The sequence below is a fragment of the Struthio camelus genome, chromosome 2 (genome assembly GCF_040807025.1).
Source record: "Struthio camelus isolate bStrCam1 chromosome 2, bStrCam1.hap1, whole genome shotgun sequence".
Taxonomy (NCBI): domain Eukaryota; kingdom Metazoa; phylum Chordata; class Aves; order Struthioniformes; family Struthionidae; genus Struthio; species Struthio camelus.
Genome location: NC_090943.1, coordinates 85540238 through 85563871, shown reverse-complemented (window position 1 = coordinate 85563871; position 23634 = coordinate 85540238). Strand labels below are relative to the sequence as shown.

Below are 23634 nucleotides of genomic sequence, written 5' to 3'. Positions count from 1 at the left end.
AGCATTTGAAACTGATATTCTTGTGGATCAAGTCCATCTAGATATGAGAGCATAATTCAAGTTGGTAAATGTGAGTTTTGTTGATGGTGGAGACTATATCATTTTTAATGTTACCGTAGTGATTTTCATGATGGAATACTCACTCCTTAGTTTATATGAAAAGTGAAACTAAATATTTACCAGGAAGTATATTCTGTTTCTTTAAAAAATGTGAAACTCAAACTTTTCCTTTTTAAAATCTGTTACATGGCAGACAAAAAATAACTGAGAATTTGATGTGACTGAGAATTTGTTCTGTTGAGATGTACAGTTTAACCTAGCCTGAAAACAACATGCTTGCTCTCGAGCTCTTTTTGGATGAATGAACTGAATGGATTTCTGAGAAAAGTAGGTAAGGGAGAGAAACATCGAAACGCTAGGAGATAATAAACACGGAGTTCACCCAGTGGAGGAAAGGGGTCCTATGTTTCCATCTGACGTTTCCCAGAAATATGTATTTATGCTGGTCAGACTGGTGTATATGTGTACGTATACAAACTGAATTTGCCCTGAGCATGGGCAGTAAGTTCATTGCTTTCCGGATGCACCAAACTATGGTGCAAGTAAAGATTAAATTTGCAAGGAAACATAACATTTACAGTCAAAGGTCTCTCTGCTCCCTGGATGCGCAAAACTTGCCATGTAGGTACTTAGGGTCTGCGTGGTACATTTGTAGGCTATCCAAAGCAGAATGTATGGAACATCCCATTGGAGGTATCAGCCTGTTAGATTTGCTGTGTATGTGGAGAGCAGATGGAATACTTAAAGCGTGTCTGGATAAAACTTCAGACAGGTAAACAAAACGTACCTGGAAAAAAAAACAGGATGGATGGCAGCCCTGAGTAGAAATTGGCTCCCTTTTTTCCAAGTTCTTAGTTTACTCTTGCAGCATTGCTTTCAGTGTAAGTTCCTTATTTACATTAATTTGAGTGGTAAGACTGGAAAATTGAAATTTGAAAAGTGGAGACTAGAATGTCAGTGTGATAAGTATCTTCTTTTCTTGATCCTTCTTTCCACACTTCTAAAACTCATGGAAAAAGTCAGAAGGGAGAAGGGATTTGAACACGTGCACACAGACTCCCATACACAGAGTGTGAAAGGGGCATGGAATATGTTTTCTTTCCCTCACTTCCAGATGCGCGTCCTTCTTCTCAGAGGAGTTATCAGACTAACTACCCTTTTTACCTTAGAGAATTCAGTACTGTAGATTAGTCTGAGAGGATTTTGTAGACCAGCCAGACACTTGAGAGTAAGGATCGTTGTAGTGGGAGAGAAAAGTGGTGTGGCACCCAGACAGGATTCTTAATCAAGAATTATCTCTGCAAATTATTTTCATCCTGGATGTAAAGCTGAATATTTCCTGCATTTTAACTGTTATATTGTATGCTACGCCCAGTGTTCCAGTTTGTCAAAGAAGCTCGTTGTATTTTGCCTGTTCCGATACTGGGAAGAAGGTGGAGCGTTGCTGGTGCTGCAAACATTACAGAAGAATGGGTAACCTCAGATGAAAACAAATGAGAAGAAAAAATGTTCCTTTTAACATAGCAGAAATAATCATAGCTGTTGGTACAGTGCAGTGCTTAAGTAATCTAAATATGAGTTCTTATGTGGAGAAAAATGTAGAATAGTTTCAGAATATTTCAGTTGATTTCTTGAGATGTGCTACGTTCCTGAATAAGCTATTCACAGATGACCCTCTATTACTTAGAACTGCTGAGAGTAAAGCTGGAGAACATTAAAAGTTGGTGGAAATTCTTCGATATTTGCATAAACATTTCTAGCGCATCAGAGAACATCATTCGGTTGGTATTGCCCATTAAAATATATAGATAGTAAAGTATAATGATGTTTTGTTTTCCATTTTGCGCTTTTAAAAACAGACCTTATTTCCTCCACAGAAAGCGTAACCTTAATAATGAGGCACAGGTCAAAAAACTGTGGCATGGTTTTCAGACTCAAGATTGTAATTGCAGGACTGGCAGTTAAAAAATCTGTTACTGAAAGAAAAATAATATGGAAGTCACAGACACACAGTAAATATATGATTCTATGATACAGGTTTTGTGAATTCCCTTTCCAAAAGGATGGATTATATCTATATATAGGACTTGTCAATCAGGTCTCAGTTTACTTTCAGTTTTCAAATGTGCAGCATTTGCATTTTATATCTGTTTAACGTATGTGCTACTATACCGGTCCTGGTCAGACACTGTGACCACCGTAATTGTTCAGGACTGTCAGCTTTCCTAACTCTTTCAAGCAATTGGTTCTGAGGACTTTCTAAAATAAAATTACATAAAATGCATCTTTACATTGTAACCCTTGTTAAGTGAACTAGATTATTTGTTATTTTTCATGCTGAGGTTTCTCTTTGGATGTCCAGCTATTGGGTACCCCGCTAGACCTTTTAATAGGCACTCAGGGAAATTATAAAATTGACATGCTCTGTGCATAAGGAGCTAGTGTTTAATGTCAGAGACGACAGGGGTCCATCCATGGAGAGTAGTCTTCAGAGGTGCATAATCATCGCGTTACTAAATTCTGCACTGAATAGCTAGAAACAGAATCAGAAAACAGTTGTCAGTAAAGCAGTAAAGCTAGAGGTAAGCTTAATGGAAAGATTCACCAGAGCTCTGAAACATTTCTGAAGGCAAAACTTTGGGGCAGGAGGTTAAGTAAAAGTATTGGTAGGATAGTTTATGTATGTAAGTTTGGCTTTTGGAAACTGACAGCCATGTGTCCACAGCATAATTAGGAGATGGTCTTCGGCTTTGGGTTTGAGTCCTCCACAGTACAACATGAAGCACCAGGACTGCAGTCTGTGGATCAGTGTTCATGGAAGGACAAGAGTCAAGCTCTGGAATTCAACCTTTTAGACAGCGTATGAAGATGCAGACGTGTTTAAACTCTTCTTGGAGTTTGAGAGCAGGTTGAGTTCTCCGTGTGTTTTTTTAGTGTTGCCTGGAGTATTGCATTTGGTAAACTTAGTGAACAGATCTATATTTACCAGATGCTCTTTGTACCATTCTAGACTGTAAAAGCCAAGCGCTGAAAAATCAGTCTTTTGTAATACAACAGAAACAATTCCACTTTGACTGATTTATCAGAATTGGTAGTGTCGTAGGGTTTATGTAGGACTGTCATACAGCCATGTTTTCTGTTCTTTGCTAGAAATAGCTTCTTAAAATCCCTCTATGAACACTTCTGTGGAATAGGGAGGATTTTAAATGAGGTTCCTTCTGAGTTAGATAGATAAAGCTCTAATGAGTAGTGAGAACCTGTAAAATGCGCAGAGCCAGCACCACACATTTTACAAGGGAAGACATCATGTCATGCTGGCCTTTAGATCATAACACCTTTCCTAAAATTGAGATGTAGTGGAAAATGCTGGTATACTATGTATGAACTGCAGCAGCCACGCTCTGAGCAACACTTTTCTATAGCTTGAAAATGCAAAAGGAGAACAGTTATGGACTAAAGGGGTCGCTGTGGAGTGAGCTGGCCAGGCCCTTCTGTGCAGGTCATCGCTACATATTTACTGTGCATTATGACTGTACTGCACTTCAAAATTGAAGACAGCTGTGGGCCAGAGACAGATATAGCATGCAGTCAGGCTGTTCATCCAAGACTCCGTCAAGCACGAGGCCTGACATTGGCATGCAGTCGGTCGCTGGGGGAGGGGAGTCCCAGTTTATGAGTCTCACTCGATGCTGAAATTGGGAAGACGGACTGACCACCAAAAGACTGGCCTCCACTGTTCAGCTTGGACTGTTGGTACTAACTGCCCTGATAAATGCAGTAAATATTATTTATGCAGTCATAAATTATAGACGGAGTTAATACAGATTCAAATGGGTGTTCATTGGTAACTGTCTAAGATCTGAAATAGTGACTTGTCAAATCCCCATTTCTTCCATTTTCTACTGTACGGTTTATCAAAGCTACTAACTTTTTCCTGTGTTCCACAGTAAAACACAGTCTTTAAATATGTCTTTTGTATTCTTCTGAAAATCAGTCTTTTGGATACAAGAAATGGTGAAGTCAATATTTTGAATTATTAGTTGCCCAGTGTTAGATGTGATTTCCCTGGGACAAGTGGACACACTTTCTTTCAGGCCATGTTTTTAAAGGACTGTTTTCAGGCATTTATATTTGAAAATTACAGCTTTTATCTATATTATCTTGGTATCCTATAAAGGAAACTGTTTTACAAGGGCTTTTTTTCAAAATGATGAGGCCAAAAATAAAAGACGTAATGCTCTGAGACAGCTTTTAGGAACTTTTAATCCCTTGTTCTTGAAAAAAAATATTAATATGTTCAGAGCACAGTAATATGTATATATTGGTATATGTATATACCATTAAATGCCCTAAGATTCTGAGGATATATATGTCCATGTGATAAATGACATCTTCTAAAAAGGGTGATAAAAGTCTGTTCTCCAGTCTTTTGTAAATGGTTCATAAAAAAACCTGATATTATATTTGTGTAATGGATTACCTCGCAAAGGTTTTATGCGTGTCAAAATATGTTTTTGAAGTTTACTGTTCAAACTCTAGCATTCGGAATATTACTTCTTGCTAAGTCTCGCGGAGAATTTGAAGGGATTTGTTAGGATGCTGTAATTTCTGAGGTCAAGCTGCCAGTTGTCCTATATACAAGAAAATATTTCTTGCAAAAGTGAGTTTTAGAAAGATACAAGAAGTCTTAATCAACAATTAAGAAGTTGTTGACGTAAATGGACATCCTCTTCTAATCTAAAGCAGCTATTATTGTACCTTTGCCACTTTCTAGAGAATTATCAAATACAGCAAAAAAATGCATATCATCTAATCAGATGCGAAATATCTTAATATATACATGCTCCATTTCAGTTTTCACTTTCCTAAGAGTTACAGCCACTAAGTTTTGCAGATAACTATAACAGCTTCAGAAAAGACATGATTCATTGTAGGTATCTCCTGACTTACACCCGTTTTATTTTCAATGTTTTGGTCAATTTACGCTAGTTGACCTTTAGGGAGTCAGCATTTTCTTTCACTTACACTCCCACAGTTGGTTTTCTTACACCTTTTCTCAGAAGATGCAATTGTAAATGTCTTCACAACAGACTTTTATCAGTAGAAATACGTTGTTTAGACAGTCTTCTGCAACTAAGGCTTGCAATATATTGGAGCAAGCACTGTATGCCTGTAACAGATATCAGTCTTCACTGTGCTGTACCTTCTTCAGAAAGACAAGATGGTGAGAGGCATAGGACAGTCTAAAATTTAGACATGCAAGAAAGTGTGGGAATGGAAGTAGAGGTAGAAGGATTTTAAGTGAATTGCCCATACTTAAGAGGAATCTAAAGGCCCGAGTAGGCATGCAATCTATGTTTCCTGTCCCTAACATTTACCTTAACATACACATTCACAAATGTCTATTTTAATCATCAGATGTGGTTTGAAGAGGCTATGGTATAAATAACTCTTTGCCAGTTTCTCAAGTGCTGTGACTGCAACCTTGCTCATATAATGCAGTCTTCTGTGATATGAGCTCCTCTCCCCATTAACTCCTCCTCGTCAACTGGAGTACTAGATTGACAGCTTAGCCCTAATTGTGGTAAGAAGCTTTTTGCCTAAAAATAAAAGATAAGATTCTTTACTGATGTAAATCAGCATAGCTTCATTATCCTTATTTGAAATAGGTGGGTGTATTCCAGATCAAAATCAACAATGTGAGCTCCTGCTTACCTTCCTCAGTTATGTACTTTAAGAAGATCTTAAGAAGAGCAGACACAAAAAACAGTTAGCGTTTCCAAACACGGCAAGCCATAATTACTGCATTTTCTGCACAAGGAAATCTCCTGTCCACTCTAATTAGGGTTCTTGGTGGCTGGCATGATTCCATGGATTTTTTTAGGTTCTCACTTGGTACTTGAGATGAAATGCTCTTTTCTTATTTACCTGTAAGTTGCCATGCATGTAGATACACTGTATCTACGCAGTACTTCAGGCACACTGTTTCATATTACCTCAGGTCCTTCTGTAGAAATGAAAGCTGAGCTACAGATACAGAGAAATGCTTGCTAGTGTAGGTCATATTCAGAGGAAGGACTTCCTCTGCAAGCGTATACAAAGGAAACACCAGGACAATAATCTGCTTCTGTATTTGGTTTGGTAAAGGAAAAATGGTCAAAGAAATTCACAATGAGAAGTGGTATACTGCTCTGAATCTACTTAATCTATCACAGTGATTAGAGATTGAGTGGACTTTTATATAGCCCATGCTATAGCGCTCAAGCACAATTAGGTTAAGAATAATAATTAACCTTCACATTAGCTACGTAACATGAAGGACTGGATTTTAACTAGGCAGCCTACTTTCTCCTAGATGTTAGCAAAAGAGCTAATCAAACATATTCTTTTTTATTTACCGTTCATATTTGAAAGCTACAGTAATAGTCTAAGGTCAGTCACGTCAAGGAAGACAGATTTATTGCTCTTTTTATTGAAAATATAATTCTCTAGTGTTCATTTTGCAGCTTGCTTTTGAATGAATTGGGATAAACCTTCAGATCGCCAGTTAGAGTATGCTTTTGGTAAACAGTCATTGATTCTTTGTACCAAATCTCAAATCAATTTAGTCCTTTTGTCTTTTATCTATTTTATCCTAGTGTGGGTATTTTATATGAGATGGAGAGAATACAAACAATTTTAGAAAGCTTTATGTCTTCTTGAAAGGATCTCAGATATAAGGTATTATATAGCCACATTTTTGATTCCTTCTAGGCCCACATAAGGCAAATATTCACGCAAGGTACAATTCTGTAGAGTCTCTGTCTCTCTGCTGTTGATCTGTTTTCTTGCCCTGTGCAGATCACTAATTAATCATCTAGATAATTAGAGTCATTGGGAAAATACCATTGTTAGTGTTTTCCAGGGTTTTTTTTTTTTTTTGAAAAAAATCACTGAATTTGGAAAGTATTTTTATTTCATTTTTTACATCTTCCAGAATGTTAATATCTTTAAAAGTTTTATATTTCAAATCTTCACCTTTGGTCAAGATGGACAGAAAATAGTGATATCAAGAATTCCTCTAGCACCAGAACTGAAACTTCTGTTCATGCTCATTTTAATTACTGTAAGCTATCTTTAGATAATATCCTAAAATATTTTGGAATGTCATTCCAATTACTTTGTGGAAATTTTGTAGAAGATGTAAACAGCTAATGTTGATTCAGTGCAGCTTTGAAATATTACAGTATGTTATGTTGCCATTGCATAACCAAACTATGTAAAAGTTTGAGATACTTAAAAGATCCCAGTTATGCAGACTCACTTTATCTTTAATTGATTTGTGTATTTGAATTTAGCTTTACAGAGTTTGAGAAGGCACATTTGTAATTTTATGTTCAACTATATAGATATTGTGTGCATTAGAAGGGGTCATATGCGGTTTGTGAAGATGGTTGCTGATTGATCAACAAAATGAAGTTGTTGGTCAGTAGGTTTCAATAATTTTTTCAAAGAAGTAATTGAAACCCGAAAACTATTATTATATTTTTTTAAAGACTGTAGCTAAGAAAGGTAGGAGAAAGGGAAAGGATATTTTCTTCACAGTACCCAGCATAGACGTTTGTAATGTAACGGTATATAAATTTGCGGTCCTTGTGACTTGTTTCATAAAGTTGTGTATCCTTCCTCACTATGGGATCTGAGACAAAGTCCTGGCTTTCCCAAAGTTGATGGCAACACGTATGTGGAGTTATTGCTAAACAAGATTGCCTCCATAGAGAGCTTTTCAAGAAAAACACTTGTTTTTTCAAATTCATGCTTTGTCTAAATGCAGAATGATTTCAAATGTAGACAAGGTTCAGTTTCAATACCAAAAGGGTTTCGATAGTAATACTTCCAGGCTGACTGCCTTGCAGCATAATATAGTCAGTCAGAGCAAAAAGAGAAACAACTTTATAAAATTGTCTCCTGTAGGGAAGCGATCATATTTTATGTTGTGTGTGACCTTATTATGATTTTTAATTTATCATAATGTGAGGGGTCTCTTTTGAACAAGCTACAATACTTCAGTAGTCCATGATCAGTAGTCATTTTTTTCTTGATAGCAGTGCACCTGTAACAATGGAACAACACAGTCCTCTCTGTTCAGCCAACTTTAAGATTCATTGTGCCTCCAGGTACAGATTTATCTTTTCTCTGGCTAGATCAATATCAAACTCTTAGGTCAATAAATCCTGATTGAATCTCAACAGAAGTCAATAGCTATCTATTATGTCACGTAATGGACAAAGAGTTTGTGGGTATTGGCCTAAGAAAGAAAATAGCCTCTGTGAAGACGCTTACAAGAGGGTTTATTCTATGATTTCTTAAAATTTCATCTATATGCCACCAACATCTTTTTTTGTATCTGTCAGAAAGTTATGAAAGCTGTGGTATGTTTAATTCCACTACAGATACATTTTCAGGTTCAGAAATACCTATATGTGTTATGGTTCCTTAGTAAGTGTTCTGTTTACCCAGAGTGCAGTCCTGAAGATGTTTTTTCTCCTACGGACAGTTTAAACTTATTTACATCACTGTGGGAACAGATTGGTACTTTGTTAGAAGTAATAAGCATTCAATAAATTTATAGATTTCTGTTGGTTACAATATTTTTGCAGCAAATATTACAATAGTATTTTATTTTGCTAGTTTTTTTTTTTTTTTCATTCAAGGACCTGTAAGGCAACCAATTAATCAAGTTTGTAAGGTAGTTGTCACATACATATATATATACTACATATATATATATATACTATGATGTACTAAATCTGGTACTGAAGCAACTTCCAAAATGAAGAAATTTTGCTGATTGCGTTTCACCGTTTCACTGATTGTTCAATTTGATGCTTATGCTTTGAACAGACATTAGCTTGCACAGCCACAAGCGTAACTCATGAAGCAGAAATGATTTGAGTGCTATTCGACTATCTAGGTTATACATGCAAAAAATGTTTCACCTTTCCGATTTGACCCCAATCTCATTTGCACTTAAAATTTACAAAGAAGAATGCTTAAGTGTTGACTGAAGTTGTCCTCTAAATACCATATAGTAATTACTTAGCAAATCATGCAGTAGTCCTGCAAGGTCATAAACATGTTATACATGGGTCAAAGAGGTGTTGAAGTTAAGCAGCATGCCCACGGGCAGGTAATGAGTAAGTATTACGGGGAGAAAAGAACGCATTCTTGCTCTGTTGGCTAATTCTGCTTCTTTCCAAATACCAGATGGATCAAACTCTTCCCATTACTAAATTATATATTAGTACTAACAATGTTATCATCTTCATCTATAATGATATACTAACATATATCATTACTAACAATGTTATCAATCGTTTTCATCTATTCATGATCCTACCATTGCTACATTTCCTTTTTTTCGCCTGCCTTTTGCCAGCCTTCTGAAAAAACACCCTTCTAATCTCCATTAACTTACCGTTAGTTTCAGTGCCTTCAGGTTTCTTTATCAATATTCTCTACTTTGTAACTTCTAATTGCTGTATTTCCTTAGCCGCTTCATTATTCAGGGATAATCTAACAGCCTGCACGGTTTTGGGACTGAAAAATGATTATTATACTCCATTAATCTAATCCTCTTTCCAGAAGACTCAAAGTAATATTTTCTACGTTGAATCTTCAGGAAAGATATGAAAATTCTGCCAATTTTTTGAAGAGCAGATTCTGAAAAGTTTTCATAAAAGGGCTAATATATGCTTTTCCAGAAATCGTTTGTCCAAATATTATGCCCTTCTGAATATATGGAAGTTGCTTGTTTTGAAATATTAGTTGTACGTGACAAATTCCTATGAATTTTCAGACAACAAAACAGAGTAAAACTTACTTTCAGGCAAATCTGAGTTTTTGACCACTCCTAAAATTGCTTCTCCGTTATTAAGGATTTCACTTTTCTCCACACAAAACTGTTGGAGATGAGGAGTGGAGGACTAGATGAAAGCCTTAAAAAAAGCTGGCTTAAAAATATTCCTCTATCTAGCAGCAATATGCCATTCTATACTAGTTCCCTGTACACAAGTGCATGATAAAGTGTTCATTCAATTTGCAGCAGAGGATACTTCAGTGGTCTTGCGTCGACTCATAATCATTTTCTTAGAACTGAATCCTAAATTAGTGGCATTTCTACATCTCGGAAGAAACATATGGTTAGGTGTGAATAGGGCTGAACGGTCACATCCTCCAACTTGAACAACCAAATTGAAGGGGTCAAACTTTGATGCATTCCTAACAACACAGTAGGTGTGTCCTTCAGGTAAGGCAGCATGAGGCAAGCCTAGAGAAGTACGATGCTCCTGCTGTGTTGAAATTTTACTTTTCTTTTTCAACAATTCATTTAAAAAATGTATTTAACACCAAAGAAGAAGGTTCTGTGTCCTAATCAGAAAAAAACAGGTTGATAATCTGTTTGCTCAAAATGGATCACAAGTGAGTGCTGGCTGTATAAACAAATATTTACACTAGTATGTTTAAGCTAGCAGTGAAATACATCTAGATACATATATACAGGATTATACAGATAACTTTAATGCTGCCTAGCTATTGGGGACTTCTCCATAACAGATTATTTCTCAAGTAGGCAGGCAAGGGGAAAAAGCAAATGATATGTGTATTAAGATAAGGCAAGGGCACAGAATGGTGGAAGGGAGGAAATTACTCATTGCAGGTGATTTCTTCAGAGTGTGAACTTCTCATAGACGTACTTAATCCTTGGTGACAAGGAACAACACTATGACAAGAGATGAAAAAAACAATTAAGTAAAAAGGGGATGTGTTAAGTAACCTCTGAACATAGCAGATGGGAATTAAGTACAGGAATCTTCTCAAAGGAAATCCCATTTGACAAGAAAGACAGAGCTTAGAACTAACTCAAAATGGACCGCTTATATTCACAAATTTGGTAATGCCCCTCTCTTAAAATAGTAATCATTATTATCAATAGCAAAAACTGCTTATTATTAGAATAATGCCATCACCTATCCACATCAAAATTTATTTAACCTGTGGTTTGAATGCAAAGGACAAAAAAAAAAAAAACAGAGCTGAAGGTTAATGCTGCTTCCACTTCACTCATAATCTATAGCTCCTTAGTATTTCCTTCATAATGGAAAGAAAAATGAAGACGCAGTCAGTCACACTTAACTTCACATTTCTTACCTATCACTGATTATTAAACTATACCTCTGTGAAATTAAATTTAACTTTTTGTCTTCACTAAGTATATGATAACATATCTAAATAACCGGAGGTAACTAACACATTTTCCCATGGGGTTGAATAATACCGTGGTTTCTTTTCAAAGCAGATCACCTTGACAATAGGGACAAAATGAGAGACAAGGATTACAGACATGAGAAAAAAAGTTCTCAAATATGGTCAAAACGGTACCCAGATGACTGAAAACTGAACGTAACATATAACATACAGTCTTGGGAAGATTCTACATTTGAACAAAATCTATGTGCTAATTAATTACAACTGACAGACTGTGCCTAGATAATTCAGATATTTGCCACTAAGACAATATATTTTTAAAAATCACAAAAGTTTAGGGAAGTTAAATTTACATCAGAGGTTGATGCTAGGATGGGAGTAGATCATTACTGAAATATCAGTAATTGTTTCATTGTATTTTTAAATACCTTGGAAAGCTGAAAAGAGCAAAAAATTGAAATGTGTAACAAAGGTTTTACAGTGAAAAGGATTTACTATTTAGTTTATCATAAAGACAGTTAGCTTTGTGAGAATACAGTGGGATCTGTGTAAGGAAAAATATCAGGAACTAAAGGTCTGAAAGAGGGTAGCAAGTGTCAGTGGTTTGAAATTGAAAGTGCACGCCACGAAATAAAAGGCAGATCTTTGACTTTATGAGTAACAACTGGAATGCTCTGTCAAGGAGTCAGGTGACTTTTTCTACCTCTTGATCTCTCCAGTACAAAATTACATGCTTTCAGGAGGATATGCTTTAACCAAAATCAAACTGCTGGGTTCAGACAGCTGTAATTTTGTTAATGTCCTGAGTTCTAGAAGAGGTCCGGTGGTCCCATTTGTCTTTTAATACAGTAACAGCATTAGATAAAAACTTCTCCATTAAACTTGAAGATCCTAATTTTTTGGAAGATTGTATTTTAACTGTAGATGCATCAGTGTGTCATTTAGTGTATCATAGGACACATTTAACTGTATCCTATAATCTCCACTTAGAGGTTTTATTTAAAGGCAAGGAATATTGCTTTAAAAGAATCTGAATTTTAAAGTTTCTGAATAATTACAAAAGCTGTATCTAATTAGGTCTTAATCTAGGTAATATGCTCAATAGTAATGTGTTTGGAAGAAAATATTAATTGCTTTGTCGTACAGAAAAAGAAACAGCCAGGTTTCTGGCTACCAGTGACTCTGCTGCCCACCGCTGCATGGCCACTGACTTTTTTTAGGGCATCTGAAAATATTTTTGGAAGCTGGAAGAGACCATTTGTTTTCTTATTTTCCAGCGCATGCCTGTTTTGTGTAGATGGTTATGGAAGCTGGTTTCCTTTGGCTCGAAAATATTTAAACAGTTGATGCTGTATGTCTTACTGGGCTCAACTTAAGTCGAATGACTGCATATTTTACTTTCAAGTCACTGGGACAGAAGCACCTCATTCCATTCTATGTATGTCCACTGTTTCTGTTAAAAAATATTTCCCTACTGTCCATACCACCGCAACACCTATTTTATCCGTGATTAACTTTTAAACACAGAAACAAATATTTAGATACCATAGTTCGTTTACAGCCGTATAACCCACCAGAGACCACTAGAGATGTGCCTGTAAACTAAAGGTCACTGTCCAGCCTACGCTGAGATCCTCAGGCAATAGAGGGCCATGTTTCTACAGCACAATAGAACAAGTGAAAAAGACACCTATACCTTTACAGCCATACAGTGCCACACTGGCCACACGTTACTAAAAAGACCCTGGGTTTGAAAGCAGTGTAGCAACGTCAGTGCGGCACCTGGGCTATCAGCAGGGCTTAGGATTGAGGTGTGTGATTCATTCTGCAGCTGCTTCTGATTCCAGTGCTAATGTGGTCTCTGCCAGTTGGCACATTTCTGCATAATACCCATAGATTGCTCTTCTTAGCCTTAAGCAGTTGTCTACTTGTATTTTGGATAGCTGTTTGTTTTACAAAGCTTTATGTTCTTTTGAAGTGTTTTAACAAGCGGTATGATGCACTGTGTGGTTAGATAAAGAGGTTTGTGCCAAAAAAGTAGGTTTTGTTTAGGTGCTGAACTAGCCAAAGTATTTAGACCCGATGTCTGGGCCTAAGTGAAAAGTTGATGTTTACAGGAGTGGCTACAGTCACAGTGGTATAAACCAGCAATGCGCTCCCACTAAGTCCAGAAAAGACGTCTTCCCTAACAGAGTGATTTGGAAGTAGCAGCAATTTGAAGACAGTAGGACAAATATAACACTTCAGCAGAAAAACTTTCCTGATGATAATGCCCTGCTGATTCAACCAGCCTGCAAGAGGCGGAGAGAAAAGTACTTTAAAAACTGTGAGCAATATTAACTGAAACAGAGCTGACAAACCTGGCATCTGCTTTAACTACTGGGAAGAGAAAGAATGACAGCTTCCTGCTCAACTAGGGTGGCCAGTTGCTGTGGTAATTCTGTAATAGATATTCCTGTGATTTGCAGCAATTGCATATGGCACATCAGAGTTTCTTGCCTGTTCATCGGCAGGCAGCATGGCAACAGGTTCTTCATTTACTTAATTTGGTTAAGCTTTTCAATATGAAAACATTGTGAGGCGCTATGATTGCATTTGGCATCCGTGCAGTTGCCAGATGGGTTACTGTACTTTCCACTCAGTCAGGGACACATTCTTCAAGTTCCTCAGTGCAGGAGGAACTAGCTTTTTTGATTTTTGTAATTTCAGGCAGTTACTCATCAAGACTTTTTGCGAAGGCTTTAGTTATTAATAGCAAATTGAAAAGATTTTTTTCCTGTTGGTATCCATTTTAATATAACCAGTCCAGTTAATCCTACTGGCTTTTAATCAAATGAAATACTGTATTCTAACCTAGTTATTTACCGTTTTCTTACAAAATTCTTACCATTTTCTATGGAAAATATATTTATTTTTCAACCATTTCTGCTGTATAACAACAATTGTGTCTCAATGTAGTATTCATGTATTTTACCTCAGTGGTAATTCTCTTTAAGGAACTAACGCTTTTTGCGGAAGGGCATAGTGTCTTTCAGTACTATAATCATGAACATAGAAGAAAATTGACCACTAAATGTCATTGCTAAAGTGCTTTGACTTTCAGCCATGAAGCTCGTTCTGTCTAGTGATGTCTTAATAAGTAGCAAAACATATAATGTTCTTTATATACAGCAGGTCTAACTCAGAGGCCTAGATTAAAAACACCTCTGTTAGAGAGCATTCAGAATTTGGAGTATGACCAAAATCTCTTTGATATCTTCAGGAGTTCCAAATTTGAAAGTAATTTTGAAGTTTAAGGAAAAAAAAGTGCATATGCTTAAGACTTGTACTTGCTCACTATTTGTCCAAAGAGGCAAAAACCACAAAAAACTACTTCTTTCTCTTAAAAGGGGTGTGTCTAATTCTCTCAAGGTAGAGTATTATTAGATTTAGAGAAGTATTTTAGTATATACAGTTATATTCAGAGCATAAGTTATAATAAAATCAAATAAGCTTACCATATATCCTAAATCAAAGCAGTGGCAGAAATAGAAGTTCTACTCACAAAGTGAAAATAATATGAATGAAAATAACATATTCCAGTGCTTCCTGTAACAGTAATTTTGTAACGTTTTCCGCAGTAATTAATCCAATCACACGTGTAGTTATTTATTACACAAATATTTAAAAGTATACTTGAACAGTTTAGTGTTTGTGATTATGATAAGACAGACACATGAGAAATCAGAGTACATGTGGATCTAGTATGACCTACTGGCCCTTCAGAAAATCTCTAATGACGAGGCTCGTAGTCTAACAACAGAAGCAATATTTCCTATACAAAAATTTAACTTGCACATGACAAACTAGTTTGTTGTTAAAATGAAACTAATATTTTTTTTTTCACTAAAGAGGAAACCTTTAAGCTAAGAACGTTAAAATGAACTGTGATTTACTCTAGGAAAGTTCTGTTGACACATCATGCACAAGTTGGCTGTAAGAGAAAGCCAACCAAAAGTCTCCGTTGGTTATTGAATATAAAATAGGTTCTCAATGAATTACTTCAAATGCACCAGATAAGTACATAGTTAAACACTTAGCTGTGGCGGACATTTTCTTAATAATTGTGTGCACTTGAATTTAAAAAAATCTTGATTTTTACAGTCTCAGTTACAGTTGAGCCTTTAGCTGTATCTCTCCGTACATGCTAATAAACTGTTTCTACACAGAACACTAAAAATGACAACATGACACATTGTCAGATGCCACAGCGTATAGAAGCAGCTTACAAGAAAAAGACCTGAGAAAACCAGGAATTGATTGGGGCTCAGTATCATGAATAGGTTCGGAGAGAAGGAAGTAGAAATTACCAAAAATATACTTATTTTCAGGGCTATCTGAAATCTAAAGGTGATGGGAAAGAGGAAAGAAAAGAAACTATCCAAAGTAGTAGAAATATCAATCTTTTTTCAGAGCCTGACATCTCAATTTTCTTCTTGGTCAATTTTGTCTGATGTTTTGAGGATAAATGCAGGACTGTGCTGATGAAATTTGCTGATGGCAAAAAGTTGTGAGGAATTGTCGATACAGAGGAAAAGTTTATGACTTTGAGGTCGAGTAATAAGAATGCAATGAAAGGTAATAGTACAATGTTTAAAACCATGTTATAGGACTAATTACAAGACTATCTACAATAACGTTGGTCTCATTAATTTGGAAGTGTTGTTGGAGGAGAAAGTCCTTGGTATATTAGTCAATCACAGATGAATAAACAATGTGATGTAATGTGGTAGGATCCCGGTGATCTATATTCACGGAAGATAAATTCAAATTGGAATATGTGCAGTCCAAGACTAGAGAAATTATCAGGGAAATGATGAGCCTAAATCACAAGAGAGGTCTGGAAGAACTTAATCTGTTTAGCCTACCACAGCAAAAGCTGACAAGAGATATGGGTGGTGTTTACTGATATATTGGGGTAAAGAAGAGGCCTTGAAGTTTTTGGAAAAACACAAAAACAGATTAGCATGATTTAGAGTTGAGAAAAATTAGACAGGAAATGGAATTAAAAATATGCTCTGGGAGAACCTTCCACATAGGAAGGAACAGGAAAGGTGTAGGAAGGTGTGGGGAAACATCTCCCACCTAATTTTAAGATGGACCTTGGATGAGTGGACTTAGCAGTCCAGAGGTCCAACCAGCTGTGTGCCCTTCACACCTCCACTCCAGTAGATCCAAAATGCCAAGTGATGTATGTGATTTTTAACATAGTAATCAAAATTCTGCAAAAGTTCTTTGCCTGATACGAGCAACAAGGTGGGGTGTGCCTATAATATGTACATATTGTATTTTTTTCTTGCTTTACTGTCTTAATGAAGATGAAAAAATACTGGAAACAAAGCTGAAAAAGCAGTCCCTTAATAGGGTTGCAGTAATGCCTAGCAAGTATGAGACAAGATTTAAGCTGTATTTAAATTTAAAAGGTCTGTGGCAGTTTTCTTTTCCTCCTAGTTTCGAACAGGGACATGGTCCTCCTTATTGTGAACTTTCTCTTTTCTTATGTGATGTTTAAGGGCCCCTGCCAAGAATACTCAAGATACTCAGGGGCAATTCCTACTAAAAAAAGGAACTGCTGGAGTATTTCATACTATACTCTCGGAAAAAACAACAAAGGAAATTTCCCTTAGAACTTTTGGGCTCATTGGAGAAATTTGAAATTATATGTGATTTTAGAGCTATTCTGCCAAAACGATTGGTGCAGTTGCTAGAACCAAGGCTAAAGCATTAGGACTTCATTGTAGTTACCTAACTCATACTGATGGTGTAATTTTAGGAATTACCTATGTGTATTCAACCAAGAAAAGAGGGAGAACTAAACCTTCCCTCATCTCCTTTCCTTCAGCATACCCTAAACTTAAATCCAGTCCACTTATCCTAGATGTTGAATTCGACCTTTTGGAATTGAAAAAAATGCCCATTTTTATTTGAAAAGAAGAATGTGATGCAAGAGAGAGCAAGAGATTAGGGATCGTTTTGTTCCACAGGTCCTTATTAACTCTTTAGAAGAGTTAGCTCAGTACAGTACTGTCTTGGAGCAAAGAGTAAGCAGGAAGGAATTGTAATTCAGAGGGATTTCTGTTTGTATGAAGTAGTTTAGAAACTTTAGTGACTAGTATAATTATGAAAGTTGTATAAAGACAGAGGTTCCATTTTGTGAAAGTCAGTCTGCTTTCAATTGAAATGGAAGCTTTGAAAAGAAAAAAAAAAAAAAAAAATCTGTGCTCCCTCCATGCATGTACGTACACATTAACAGTTCCAATAAATTTGGCTTCTATTTCAACTTTCATTTCCATTATATCATTAAAAGGAGAATGAGGAAATGCCAACATGAAACATTATTTCAATGTAAAAAATTGAAGCAATTTATTTGAAAAATGTCAAAGCGGGATATTTTGAGTTATAAGACTTCTTTACATTCCTATTTTTCAGTAAAATGGAATTTCAGGAAGTAGAACAGATTTTGTGAAGCTTACTGATTTTGATGAAACTGCATAGTTCAGTTGTATGAGAAAGCAGTTTTATCCAAATGTTTCCGTGTCTTTCTAATATAATATGTATGTGTAAGTTGTGCTTAGATAGCTTAGCCTCAATTTTTAAGGGGAAATTTGTGAAAAAATCCATTTCTACATATATAAAGGAAAAACACGTCAATGAAGTAAAACATACAGGTTTACTCTTTTTAGCCAGCTTGACCAGAGTCTAAGCTTCTGACGAAAAGGTTCAAAATTGAGATAAGACCATTCTCAACACTGTACACACAGTTTAAAATATTATTATTTGTGTATAGTGCACTTATTTATATGTGTGATCTATTTTCAGACTAGGATGGAAGTAGTGACTACATGAAAATTTCCATTTCTCTTGTAATAATGACTGACTGACTAGTTTTACTGAAGACATGCAAATAAATTAATTTAAAATACAACTGAAGTTGGAAATTATTTTTTGGATCATCTGACATTGTGTGATCACAGACTTTGGGAGTTATACAGTACAGCAGATTGCCTGGAAGATCAAGACTCTTCTTATTAAGCTGATTTTTGTTAATGGCTATTACATGTTTAAAATTTTCCCAGAAACAAAATTTGATCATGCTATGTTATAGTTTCTTACCAGGTATAACAACCACTCAGTTTAAGGATTCAAAACTAAGTTATGCTAAACATTTAGATTTTTGAAATTTTAATATTAATTAATGTAACATTTCACTTATTTTTCATTTTTTCTTTTAAGAATGTTTGACTATATTTTCTCGTTTTTCTGTTTTATTTCTATTTATTTCAAGTACTTTAAAAATTAGAGGAATTCTGTTTTTATTGGAATGTGATATGTGATACTGATATTAACTTATAAAGTTATAAAGAAAAGTGGGTGTTTGTTTTCCTGACATTCACCCCTGTAAACTGCAAAACAGTTTAACTTAGAAGGGGCCTGCTCCCTGCTCAAAGCAAGTCCAGTAAGATCAGCTTGCTGAGCGCCTTGTCTCATCAAGTTTTGAATGTCTCCAAGGATGGGGATCCCATCACCTCTCTGGTCAGCCTGTTCTGCTATTTATTTATTCTCACTATGATTATTTTCCTTTATATGTGAGTGAAATTTCCTGTATTCTGAATTGTGTCCATTGCATCTCATCCCATCACCATGCGTCTCCCAAAAGAATCCAATTCTGTCTTCTCTGTACCCTTCCATGTGGTAGTTACAGACAGCACTAAGATTTACCCTCAGCCTTCTCCAGGCTAAACAAACCCAGCTCTCTCAGCCTCTCCTCGTACATTGTGTGCCCCTTGACCATCTTAGTAACTCTCCACTGGACACGATCTAGTACATCAATGTCTTTTATGTAGTGGGGAGGCCAGCACCGGATAGGGTTTCACAAGTATGGAATAGAGGGGAAGGATCACTTCACTGGACCTGCCTGCGACACTCTTGCTAACACAGCCCAGGACGCAGTTGGCTTTGTTTGCTCTAAGGGTGCACTGCTGGCTCATGGTCACCTTGTCCACCTGGACCCCCCAGGTCCTTTTCTGTAAAGCTGCTCAGCCCCCAGCCCCCTGGTGATGGGGCTATTCCTACCCAGGTGCAAGACTTTGCATTTCCCTTTGTTGAACTTTTTGAGGTCCCTGGTTGCCTGTCCTTTTCTGTAAAGCTGCTCAGCCCCCAGCCCCCTGGTGATGGGGCTATTCCTACCCAGGTGCAAGACTTTGCATTTCCCTTTGTTGAACTTTTTGAGGTCCCTGGTTGCCTGTGATCAAAGAAATCAGCAGGGGTCTTTCTTTGCAGCACTCATCATGAGTAAAACAAGTTCCACAGCTGAAACTCCGTCCACAAAGGTGATTATAGCACCCTTATTGTAGTCTTTGCTTGTGCATGTGTAACTGATTAAATGTAAGGAAATGTTTCTGATGATGATGCATGAAAATGAATAGAATCACTCAATTCTGATTTTCTTTTCTCTGAAGAAAGTAGTAAAAAGAATAAGAGCTTATCTTTCACCTTGCAGACAAGTATTAGGTAAGTCACGCTTATGAGTACCAATGTGTACGACTGAGATTATCAAATAGGAAAATCTAATATTTAGGTAATTTTAAGAGGAATGCCACATTGCATTCAGAAAATAACTTCTTTTGTTAAAGTATAGGAATCTGAGGCTTCTTCAGTGGGGCATGAAATCTCATTCTTTAATATTTCTGTAAAGCAGATATTTAAACAGTTATCGTGTATCAGAAAACACTAGACTCACTAGACTTTTGGCAGTGTAGCTTTTGGCTAGGAATGTTACATAAGTTGGAGTAAATATTTATTAGTATATTATTACGTATGTTGTAACATAGATAGTTTTAATTTCTTCATAACCTCAAGCAAGTTGGCTATCCCGCAGCATCTGGTAGTGTTATATTAAAAAACAAACAAACAAAGAGACAACCAGTGAAGTACTCTCAAGCATCTCTGTGGAGTGTGGTATGTAATCCATTATTCATTAGTTGTTTGCACGCAGGAGGTCACCAGTTGGTTTATAACTCTGAATATCAGCTAGAAACAGCTTATTTTGTTTGCAGAAAAGCTTTGCGTTTCCAGAAAATCTCTCATGCCCGACCTTTCCTAAACGGAAGGGTTATGCCCAGCCATTTCCTTTGCCACAAGAAGCTAACCCTGATTTTTCTTCTGTTTTTTTTTTTTTTTTTTTCTTCCCACCACAGGAGTCATCAGGACTGCCTTGCACAACATGGACAGGGAAGCCAGAGAGCATTATTCTGTTGTCATTCAAGCCAAAGATATGGCTGGGCAGGTCGGAGGACTATCAGGGTCAACAACTGTAAATATCACGCTCACTGATGTCAACGACAATCCACCCAGGTTTCCTCAGAGTATGTATGATTTCAGCTATAATTGATTTGAAAATCATGTTGATTTTCAGTGGAGTAAGCATAATTAGTGAAATTCAATTAGTGTTCAGATTCTTAGGCAGAAGGCAACTGGGGAAGAGTTTGTATTCACCAATATTTTTTTGGTTTTCCAGTGTTTTCAGGTGGAGTTTGGAATGCAGATATAGCATAGGTAGGGTATTAAAACCAATTAATTAAAGATCGAGTAACCATGAGATGCGTGACAAAGGAATACTTTTGTCATATGTGGGTTATTCTGCATTCCTTCTAGAATTTCAATAACTGCATGACAATATGATTTTAATCCAGCAAGTGAAGAGTATTGTTCCGTTAGTACAAAATAACAAGTGGTAGTACATTAAAATACTGAATCCATCAGGCGTTTGGGCGCTTGCATACACATCTGTCAAATTCATTTTCTGTTTCTCTTATACTCGTGCAAACCTTTAGGATCTCTTTGTGCCTTACAGACAGTCAAAACCTTTGCTGTTTCTCACTCATATTGGCCTACAGTAAAGTCTGCCTTTATCCTAATTAAATGAATTGTAGATGTTGATGTCAAACTAAATGTTCTCACATGTACATAAAAAGTATATGCAGGAATACTCTTACTAGAATATTCTAATGTGAGCACTAATAGAACTAATTCATTTGTATCCAACTCATTGTGTGCATATTGACCTGACACGAACTGGAGTCTTCCAGGGATTGTGAATTATGTCGACAACTTATTTAAAACTCTTTTCAGAATGAAATTGTATAGCTAAACCTTCTTTCCTTTGCAGATTGGCTCAAGGCCAGTAAGAATATTGTAATCTGGACTCAGACATTGTTTGAGCCTTTGTAGGACATAATGGACTAGTAGCTATAGGTACATCCGGGGGAAACACATTAAGCTGTTTGAACGAGATTTATAAACAATAGTAGAGATCACAAAGCTCCAGGGAAAAACAAAGCTCCCTGGCAATACACATTATATAAAATCTGGTCAAGCAGTACGAAGGCTCATTAAAAGTGTTGTAGAAATGAATATTTTTTTCTATGCCTCACAAACACATAAAAAACATAAAGCCTTTGGAACATTGCCTTAAGGAAAGTATATTTGTTTTTATATTCTACAGCATAGTTATTGCATCCATCATGATATTTAATACTTGCAAACTATGGAAAGACAAAAGATAAAGCATATATTTGAACAAATATAATTAAACAAATATAATTAAACTAGGAAAAATATTCTAATTTTCCTGCAAATTCAGGAACAATAGGATAAGATATTATCATAGAATCACAGAATGGTTGAGGTTGGAAGGGACCTCTGGAGATCATCTAATCCAACCTCCCTGCTCAAACGGGGTCACATTGCCCAGGACCATGTCCAGACGGCTTTGGAATATCTCCAAGGACGGAGACTCTGCAGGCCCTCTGTGAGGGTGACCGAGCACTGGAACAGGTTGCCCAGTGTAGAAGTTTTTCCTTATATTCAGGCAGAACTTCCTGTGTTTTGGTTTGTGTCCGTTGCCTCTCATCCTGTCACTGGGCACCACTCAGAAAGAGTCTGGCCCCATCCTCTTTATAGCCTCCTTCAGATATTTAAAAGCATTGATAAGATCCCCCCCGCCCTCAGTCCTCTCTTCTCCAGGCTAAACAGGCCCAGCTCTCTCAGCCTTTCCTCCTATGAGAGATGCTCCAGTCCCCTAGTCATCTTATTAGCCCTCCGCTGGACTCGCTGCAGTAGTGCCATGTCTCTCTTGTACTGGGGAGCCCAGAACTGGGCACAGCACTCCAGGTGTGGCCTCCCCAGGGCTGAGCAGACCCGGGAGGATCACCTCCCTCCACCTGCTGGCAACACTCTGCCTCATGCAGACCAGGGGGCTGTTGGCCTTCTTTGCTGCGAGGGCACGCTGCTGGCTCATGGTCACCCTGTCGTCCACCAGGACCCCCACGTCCCTCTCTGCAGAGCTGCTTTCCAGCAGGTCGGCCCCGAGCCTGTACTGGTGCAGGGAGTTACTCCTCACCAGGTACAGGACTTGGCATTTCCCTTTGTTGAACTTCATGAGGTTGCTCTCTGCCCACCTCTCCAGCCTGTTGAGGTCCCTCTGAATGGCAGCACGGCCCTCTGCTTATCAGGCACTCCTCCCAGGTTTGTATCATTAGCAAACTTGCTGAGGGTGCGCTCCATCCCTTCATCCAGAATGAACTGAACAGGACTGGACCTAGGATTGACCCCTGGGGGACACCACTAGCTACAGACCTCCAACTAGACTTTGTGCCACTGATCACAACCCTGTGAGCCCTGCCATTCAGCCAGTTCTCAATCCACCTCACTGTCCATTCATTTCGCCTGCGCTTCCTCAGCTTAAGCTGACTGGGAAGCAGAAATGTACATTGGCACAAATATTCCGTTATCTGCATTAATATTTATTCAGAAATGGAAAAAATACACAAATTGCAGATTATTTATGTACATTTTAAGGGATTCTAGTAATTGCAAAAATAACATGAAGACTCATTTTTAATAAAGCAAAATTAAAAAAAAAAAAAGTGAGAACCATACATTTTTCTCTTTCAGGAAATATTATTTCAGAAAATATTATACCTAGAGTAAGTATGGTAGAGTACAAACACTTACTCTATTTTTGCTAATATATGAGTCACATGCCATGACTATGGCTATCACATTACTTCTTTACTCCTTTTCAACAGTGTAACTGGAACACTGTACAAGCAACCATATGTTACTAACATAGAAATATTATACAGATGATCTAAAATCGCCATTATATAGATGATATAAAATCAAGCAATCTCATCATCATGAACTATTACAGTAGTACATGAACATTACTAAGGTAATTTCATTTTTTTTATTTTTTTCTCCTTTCTTTGTATGTCATGATTTTGA

The 23634-nt window shown here is 36.9% G+C and overlaps 1 protein-coding gene across 19 annotated transcripts in view; it reads left to right on the top strand.

Annotated features, from left to right (window-relative positions):
- Positions 1 to 23634, top strand: part of CDH18 (cadherin 18) — a 562593-nt gene that overhangs the window by 467168 nt on the left and 71791 nt on the right. For all 19 annotated transcript variants that reach the window (XM_068931463.1, XM_068931461.1, XM_068931473.1 and 16 more), the window contains one exon: positions 20544 to 20711. In XM_068931463.1, the coding sequence (XP_068787564.1) occupies positions 20544 to 20711 (168 nt within the window). The remainder of the gene's footprint in view (positions 1 to 20543; positions 20712 to 23634) is intronic.